At 34.8% G+C, this 9,569-nt stretch overlaps 1 protein-coding gene across 1 annotated transcript in view; it reads left to right on the forward strand.

Moving 5' to 3' along the window:
* LOC121423891 (trafficking protein particle complex subunit 5-like) overlaps positions 1-9,149 on the forward strand; it is a 49,584-nt gene extending 40,435 nt beyond the window's left edge. Inside the window, exons 6-7 of the mRNA XM_041619421.1 lie at positions 4,744-4,808; positions 8,893-9,149. Coding sequence (XP_041475355.1) covers positions 4,744-4,808; positions 8,893-8,991 — 164 coding nt within the window. The 3' untranslated portion in view covers positions 8,992-9,149. The remainder of the gene's footprint in view (positions 1-4,743; positions 4,809-8,892) is intronic.
* Positions 9,150-9,569: the final 420 nt, after the last annotated feature.

Genomic DNA, 9,569 nt, shown 5'->3' on the forward strand with positions numbered 1-9,569 from the left:
AATTGCAGTGTGAAAAGCATACTAGAATCCCATATCCTTGGTCAACAATACAGTGGAGGGACCCTTTGATCACCCCCTTAATCATTCCAATCTACTGCTTTATTGAATCCATTTTTAATCCCATGAACAACTAAATAATTGTTTCCTGGTAATCCATTGTAAAGAATCCTTGCTCGACTTTTCCATCAGCTTTTGGGCCCCTGTAACACAAAGCTTAATAATTGATCACGATTCTATTTCTTATGATTGATCATGCACAATAATAAATGCAATAAATCGTAGCGACCAGCCCCATGTTCAGTCACTACGCTTTATGTTACACAGCCCAGGATTGGCTTTTGTGCTGTTGCCTATAATGTATGTTGCAATGTCATTTATCAGCTTCTCCATTGATCAACCTTTTATCATTTTAATGAACTACTTGATTGATTAATTTGTTGATATCTTCGACAGCTTTTATTTGTCATATAGTCTTCGGTCTTTCATTTAAGGAACCTTGATCAACTTCCTTCCTATAAAGAATATCTGGTTTGATGTACATGTGTCCATGATGCTCATCTCTGCGGCTGTGAAACTTCTTTTTTTTTTTTTCATTAGTTCACCCACAGACTGGGTCAGGGAATTATGGACCCGGAAATATTGTTTCTGAAGTAGTAAGCACAATATTTCAATGAATGTTGCAAGGAAATTGTGTGTATCACAAGCAAAAAGCGTGTAATATTTGATATTTGATTGGATCCTTTAGAGAAGTGACGCAGCACTTGGGGGAAACTAGTGACCTTTGACCACATGGTACAGACTGAGAATTCTGGTCTGAGACATTTTATAAATCCTCTATTGTATTTATTGGGAATACTTTTGTGTTATCGTGAGCTTGAAAAAGTAGTAAACATTGTTTCCTTAAAGGACAAGTCCACCCCAACAAAAACTTGATTTGAATTAAAAGAGAAAAATTCATCAAGCATAACACTGAAAATTTCATCAAAATCGGATGTAAAATAAGAAAGTTTTGGCATTTTAAAGTTTCGCTTATTTTCAACAAATGAGTATATGAATGAGCCAGATACATCCAAATGAGACAGTTGATGACATCACTCACTCACCATTTCTTTTGTATTTGATTATATGAAATATGAAATATCTTTATTTTCTCGTCATTGTCATGATCGAGAAATGAAGTTTCATTCCTCCCTGAACACGTGGAATTCCATTATTTTAACATTTTGTGCTTCAGGCAAGGAGGTCCTTATCGTCAAATTCGTAAAAATTGAAATATTGTATAATTCAAACAATAAAAAACAAAAATAGTGAGTAACATCATCGACTCTCTCATTTGGATGTAACTGGCTCGTTCATATGACTATTTTGTTGAAAATAAATTAAACTTTGAAATATCATAACTTTCTTATTTTACATTCGATTTTGATGAAATTTTCAGCATTGTGCTTGTCTGATTTTTTTCTATTGATTAAAATCAACATTTTTCTGAGGTGGACTTGACCTTTAAAACACAAATGTTTAAATAGGTTCTTAGACCAACTATCTTCTTGTCCAGTCTGTCTTCTGAGAGGAAAGCTGCCTTTCCCTAGATTCAACATAGAGGGAGACATACAAGAATGGCTGGGGAAGTCTTGTGCAGGCTCCCCCTTGTTAAAGGACAAGTCCACCCCAACAAAAAATTGAATTAAATGAAAAGAGGAAAAATCAAACAAGCGTAACACTGAAAAATTCATCAAAATCAGATGTACATGTAGAATTAGAAAGTTAAATTTCACAAACCAGTTATATATGCATATCCTGGTTGGTACATTGTGGAAACGATGAGATTAATGACATACACACTCTTTATTTCTTTGAAATACATGAAAATATTTTAATTTCTTCTCATTGCCATGTGAAATAAGGTTTTATTCCTTCTTGAAACTGTGAAATTACTAGTATCTTAAAATTTTGTTGTTTAATGAAGAGGGTTCTGATCAAATCTATAAATATGAAATAATATTTTCAAGCAATAAAAAACTAAAGAAATAGTGAGTGACACAAATCATTGACTCACATTTTCATATCTTCAAGTCGTTATATAGATGTATTTTGGAAAATAAGTGAAACTACAAAATGTCTCTACTTTCTTATTTAACATCTGATTTTATAAATGAAAATTTCACTGTTATGCTTATTTGATCTTTCTCTATTGATTCAAATCATCATTTTTCAGGGGTGGACTTGACTTTTAAAGAGGACCACCTATCTGACTATGTCAATGCCTCCAGTTAATATGTCATCATCATCATCATACTCATGAAATATGAATCTCAGCTTGTAAACAAATAAAACTTTTCACTACACATGAACTCTTGATGACTGTCTAATATCCATCAATGTTGACTTGATATCAATGTCTCTGAAGTTAAAGGCTACTCCATTTCCTCCTCTGTAAACTTTCATTTGGATCTCTCTTGTGTATATCAGGTTGATCATATGTCAAGTTTTGTATGAGATCACCCACTCCATATACTCTTTTGTTGTTGTTTCACAAAATGGCACAAAGTAGAGTATCATTAAGTTAAAAGGATTTTGATTTTTTTTGCATTTTTAGATGGTAAATTGCCAATTCGTCCACTCACCACATTGTCTACCTTCATGTAGTCTAATGCCATTCTGTCCATCAAGATTGCGTTTAACAACCATTTGGTCCAATCATCACTTCATCTAATCTCCAGTTTGTCTATTACCATTTCATCTAATAACCAGTTGGTCTAATACCCAATTTCTTTTCATTCATTTCGCACAATTAGCACTTAAGTTTAATTATTGAGATTGAGATTGGTGGTGATTTTTTACCTGATTGCTAAGAAAGCATGAATGCTTGTAAGCAAGCAACCAGAGGACCGACGGCTTAAGGTCCTCTCCGAAGGACCTGGTACTGAGGATTAATGCCTTACCAAAGGGCACTAGCGCACCTAGTGGGAATCGAACCCGGGTCACCGAAATACGAATCCCCCGCTCTACCAACTGAGCTATCGCGCCGCCTTATACCACATGGTGTATGGACTAAGTGGCTGTTGGACCAACTGGTCAATAGACGGAAAGTCTATATGAAAGTAGACCGTGTGGTGAATGGACGAACTGATGGTAGAGCAAATGAAAGTTGATGAGTTGGCAATTGGCATTAGGTGAATTGGAAATAAACCTTTTAGACATCTTGAAGTAACATCGTTCTCCTCACGAAGTATCAGAGCATTATGAAACTTGCTTTTTACATTACTATAATGGTAATATGAGATAATTAAAATAAATGAAAAATTTGATTTTCGTTTGCAGAGTGATAGATTTTTTTGGTCCCATACTGATTTATGTGCACCCTAAATTTATCATGTAATGCGTTGATCCAAATATTTTATAATTGCTTGGAAAAATCACTTAAGAGAAATATCTAATGTGTGCACTGTATTGAGATTATTACAAAATGTTATAGTTTTTAATATTTTTTCATATGCTCCTTGTGATCTTTGAAAGCTCAATCTGATCAAATTCAGTAGATTCTGTTGAAGCCTGAATTCTGCCATATTGGCTCAATATATTTCCTTGTGATTCAATTCAATTCAATTCAATTTATTTATTAGGTAAAAAATCACATGAGTAGATATGTACATTGTAAAATGTGAGGATCAAACACCCTAGAAAAGTCAGAGGCTTGAAAAGCAGGGGGATGCATGACAAATAGATTACAGTGATACAAATACAGCAAATAAATTATAATAGGAATAAAATACATAGGAAATAGCAATCGAAATAATACATGAAACAAGTTACAATATTTACAATACATGACAAAACAAGACAAAACATAATATGTTGATAGGTGTGAAAGTTCAGTTTGTAGAGTTTTGTTTTTTGATTCCGCTTTCCCTGGTTTGAATCCCAGTTGGTGAGCTAGCACTAGTGCATTTTGGTATTTAAGGCATTTATGTCCCATGGAGAGCACCTTAAGCCTTTGGTCCTCTGGATTAATAGCCATCAGATATCATATCACCACCATATTGAATGTTGTCAGAGAAGTTGAGATGTTGACATATAAGTTTAATATCATGTCTCAAGAGATGAATGCAGTCACAGGAGAACTTTAACTCAACATTTTTGCTAGAGGTCATGTTAAAAATGTGCAATTGCTTCCAGATATTTGTGCATTGTCTCTGTTCTCTAAGAACAAGAAATCATTCAGTCGTAATGTCTAATTGATGTGAGAGGATAGGGAGGAAGGAGCAAGGATTGAGAGAGGAGGAATAGAGAAGTGAATCAAACAGATGAGGAGGAAGATGGGTTGTAATATAGTATTGCCCCCCCTTGTTCTTTTCTCTTTTGCACACTCCTTGTAAGTGATATCCCTGTTATATGCTCCATTATTCCTTGATGCGCCATACTTGTATGATTTGTTCAACCCAATTGCTGTCTTTAATATGTTTTCTTCCCCAGAGGAAAATCATGACTCTGTGGCAAATAAAATTATGCAGAACATTGTCAATGAAACCATTCAAGATATTTTGTGAATTGCATCCCTTTCCCCCTTATACTTCCCCCCTTATAGGCTTGAAATATGAATATTGAATTCAGTAAAGATCAAGTCTACCCCAGTAAGAAATGATTTAAATATTAGAGAAAACACATTCTTTGTATTCCTATATACTTTTCCCCTGAACATTGATTAATGGTCATATACTTGTTCACTTGTATCTCACTCTACAGGTAGTTTGAACTGTGCAGCTTTCACCGCTGGTATCATTGAGGCTATACTAAATGGATGTAACTTTGTAAGTAAAAAAAGGAAGAATATATAAATATAAGGGAAGATGATCTTGAAAATGTTGCATAAAAAATACATAGTGTAGTAATAACTTTGCAAATTTCCATGGTAGCAGGGTTTAGGAGCCAATTAAAATGAAGTATGAATAAATTGAGGAAAAAAAAAACTACTATAACAGCCAAGTTTAATACAGTGGGAGCTCAGTGTTGAGGTGCAATAGCTCAGTCGCTTGGATTCCAGCAACCCAGGTTTGATTCCCTCTTGATGCGCTAGTGCCCTTTGGTAAGGCATTAATCCTCGCTACCAGGTCCCTTGGAGAGGACCTCAAGCCGTAGCTCCTCTGGTTGCTTGCTTACAAGCATTCATGCTTTCTTAGCAGTCAGGTAAAAAAAAATATATATTTTGTAAAACTGAGGGGGATGGAGGGGCGGTGAGTTTTCATAGACAAAATATTTTTCTTTGAAAAGTTTAAGATTATCGGTTATTTATAGAGGAAACAAGTGAACAATTTCTGTCTTGAGAAACGTAATGAGAAGGATATCTTGCACCAAGCACCTTCAATCAATGATATTTGCAGTATCTACAATCAAGAACAAAGTTAGCAATTTTCTTTCCATATCAATGTCAACTCAAGATGTGAACAAGGCTTCAGTCAATCCTAATCATCAATTCTCACCAAGAATGATCAAAGTTGATTTATATCTTGTCACCCACAGAGCTAATAAAATGCAGAGCCAGAAAAGTGCTATTCTTTTTGTCATAAATACATTTTTTTCCTATTTTCAGGTTGCAACCAATATGGAATACCAATATCTAAGTTCATGTCTGTAGAGGGAAATTATAAATTCATTTGTGTTCACCTTTACCAAAGTAATTTTTTTTATACAAAGTCTAGAATAGCTTTAAAAAAATTATTGGAAACATCAAATATGATGTCTTATTTCAGAGATAAAACAGTCTTTGCTTGATCATCTTTTGAAAGGAGACAAAAATTTTCACTTTTAAATCATTAATTCATGTTCTAAATTGGTTTGGAATAGTAAAAGCACATAGAGAAATTTTATTGATTATTATACGTAATAATGAATTTAATATTGTTACTATAAAATATGGAAGCAAAAGATGAGGTAGTCCTTGAAAAGACAGAATATTCTTTTTAAAAAGTAACATTCCCTCTGTTTCTCACAGCTTTTTTGCCTCATAATCTACCAACTTGTAGGGCCATCATGGGAGTTGTTAAGCTGTATGCGAACATTCTTACATTTTATTAGCCAACACTGAAAACTTCCTGAAACTGTATAGAATTGGTGGTTTGAAACATTACCAAATAATTTTATTTTGACATTTATGATTGAATTTGAAGGACTGAAATTGGGAGGCATAAATTAGCACCTGTGGATTAGACACATTGTTACTCTCTTCTTGTCTCTGAATGTAAATTAAAAAGAACGATCCTACAAAGTGTTCAGACTACATTTATTTTCAGCTGTTTTTTAAGGGATGAATTAGCATTAACCAAAAAAATATGACTCACTGATAGCATGAATGGAGTACTGTACTTTTGTTATTTTATGTCAAGATAGTTTTATCAAAGAATAAACTAAAAAAAACATAGTGTTCTGCTTAGATGAATTTCCAGCACCTGTTTTAAAAAGGATGTCATGACATTAACAAAAGCAGAAAAATTTGCTTTGCAAATGGAATGACATGTATATCATATATTTTGTAAGTGTTTGTGTGAAAGTTTAGATGAAATGGAAGTAATAAACAACTAATAAGCAGGGTTTACAGTTAGATAGATTCACAGAATTAAAAAAAAATATAGGATCAGGTGCTCTATCAAAATAATGTGTTTCCATGTATATGTCTTGTAAAACCCCTTTCTCATCCACGGAATGAGCTGAAATTTTCAGGATATAACATTTATCAGAAGCTTTCAAACTTCCAAAGTCTTTATAAAAGAGCTCAAAGGGTTATTTTGAATAAAAAACAACACATTCTGGGGGGGGGGGGGGTTACGTCAAATTTAAACTGTAATAGCTGAAAAACCTATTTGATTACTACACTTTTATGATAGGCCTATTAGAATACATTGTATTAGTGATACTTTAGTATAATTCACATAACTGACTCTTTTCCAAAGCTTGAGTCGAGAAGGACTGTATGGGCTCCAATTTGGTACCGACGCATTTGATGTAGTCATGAATATTCAAATTTAAATCTTGGATTGGTATTATTTTCAGATTCTTGCCTCAATTTTTAAGTCACCTGCAAAGCAGAGTGAGACTAAAGGCGCCGCTTTTCCAACGGCGGCGGCGGCGGCGTCAACATCAAATCTTAACCTGAGGTTAAGTTTTTTAAACGACGACATAACTTAGAAAGTATATAGACCTAGGTAATAAATCTTGGCCATAAGGTTAATCAAGTATTACTGAACATCCTATTAGAGTTTCGTGTCACATGACCAAGGTCAAAGGTCATTTAGGGTCAATGAACTTAGACCATGTTGGAGGAATCAACATCGAAATCTTAACCTGAGGTTAAGTTTTTGAAATGTCATCATAACTTAGAAAATATATGGACCTAGTTCATGAAACTTGGACATAAGGTTAATCAAGTATCACTGAACATCCTGCATGAGTTTCATCTCACATGACCAAGGTCAAAGGTCATTTAGGGTCAATGAACTTTGGCCGAATTGGGGATATCTGTTGAATTCCCATCATAACTTTGAAAGTTTATGGATCTGATTCATGAAACTTGGACATAATAGTAATCAAGCATCACTGAACATTTTGTGCAAGTTTCAGGTCTCATGATTAAGGTCAAAGGTCATTTAGGGTCAATGAACTTTGGCCGAATCGGGGGTATCTTTTGAATTACCATCATAACTTTGAAAGTTTATTGGTCTAGTTCATTAAACTTGGACATAAGGTTAATCAAGTATCACTGAACATCCTGTGCGCGTTTCAGGGCACATGACCAAGGTCAAAGGTCAATGAACTTTGGCCGAATTGGGTGTATTTGTTGAATTACCATCATAACTTTGAAAGTTTATGGATCTGATTCATGAAACTTGTACATAAGAGTAATCAAGTATCACTGAACATCCTGTGCGAGTTTCAGGTCACATGATCAAGGTCAAAGGTCATGTAAGGTCAATGAACTTTGGCCATGTTGGTTTTTTTTGTTGAATAACCATCATATCTCTGTAAGTTTATTGGTCTAGTTCATAAAAAGTGGACATAAGAGTAACCATGTATCACTGAACATCTTGTGCGAGTTAGAGTAGTATTCAAAGTCAGCACTGCTGCCATATTGAACCGCGTGATGCAGGTGAGACGGCCAGAGGCATTCCACTTGTTAATTAAAAAAAATAACTATGAAAAATCATTCAAGATGAGATTCGAACTTGTGTCAGATGGTCTTGACTGCAGTTGGCTTTCTGATTGCACCACGCCAATCGAGCTGATTGATGTGTAAAAAATTATGCTATATTCTTATGTTTCTTGTGCCCATGATTGTTCATGAGGCAGGCATACTGAATTTTAATAAACCCAAATATATCATTTGGATTTTTCACCTCGGTACTGTAATGGAGCTCATACAGTCCTTCTGGCTCGAGACAAGCTTTAGTTTTATAGCTCTCTTAAATCCCAGGAAACTGTTTTTGCCTGGTTTCATGATGGCGCTATTGTAATCATGTCTGTCCCTAGACTGAAGCATTTTATCTTAACCCACATTTGTGTTTTAGAAAAATAAGAGACATTTTTGCTGCTGTTGATTGCTTGTTTCGGATTATGTACATTTACCAAGTAATTATTACATCCCCAGGGACATCCATTCATTATCATTACATGTAGGCCTAGGTGTCGTATGTAATTTGAATTTGGAGAAATGTTGTTTTAAAAATATTTATTACTAGTATTAGTCAATATCTGTTTATTGTCTACAGAAATGCTATATTAAAGGTACCATAACTACCTTGTTCTTACTTTTTCTCTTTTTTCTGTGCTCGTTTTTCCCTTTCTTCTGTCCTCTCCCTTCTTGCCCCCCTCCTGCTTTCTATCTGCCCCCCCCCCCCAACACAGCCGGCAAAGGTAACTGCTCATTGGCACAAAGGAACCACGTACATGATCAAATTTGAAGACTCTGTTATTGCTAGAGACAAATCTCTGGAACAACGCTAGTCTTTCAGAAAATGTTTACGGTAAACTACAGCATGTATATCTTCGCTCGAGGAAGACAAGAAAGAAGGATTTAAGGGGCAGGTTGCTGTCTTAGGATGCTGTCTTTCTCGGATGATCCTCTTTTTGTATTACATGCTCTGTTAAAGGAGAACTATCAATTGGAACTATCAATTGGAAAGAAGAAAATGTGGTCTTTATATATATCGTTTGCCACTAGAACAGGTATGATTTTTTTTACCATCTCAAAATATTCCAGTGGCATTTCACAAAGTGAAGATCATATACCTGGCTTCATGGCAACTGATAACTACTTCTTGGTGACGGCACTGAAGATGCCATTAAATGATCTGTTGGAAGGATTCAAGATGAAAAAAAAATATTATTTACATTTACCAGTGATGGATGATGGTGGTTTGAATTATTAGGAGCCAGAAGCATGTCTTGTTGTGCTATACTCATTGAATATTGGACCAAACCTAGATATTTGGAGGAGGACACTGAGAGGTCTATTGGCGAGACAACATTAAGCCATTTTATAAGGAGATGTTGCATCTGGAGAGCATTTTTTCGACATTTAA

Source organism: Lytechinus variegatus, chromosome 11 (assembly GCF_018143015.1).
Source record: "Lytechinus variegatus isolate NC3 chromosome 11, Lvar_3.0, whole genome shotgun sequence".
Classification (NCBI taxonomy): Eukaryota; Metazoa; Echinodermata; class Echinoidea; order Temnopleuroida; family Toxopneustidae; genus Lytechinus; species Lytechinus variegatus.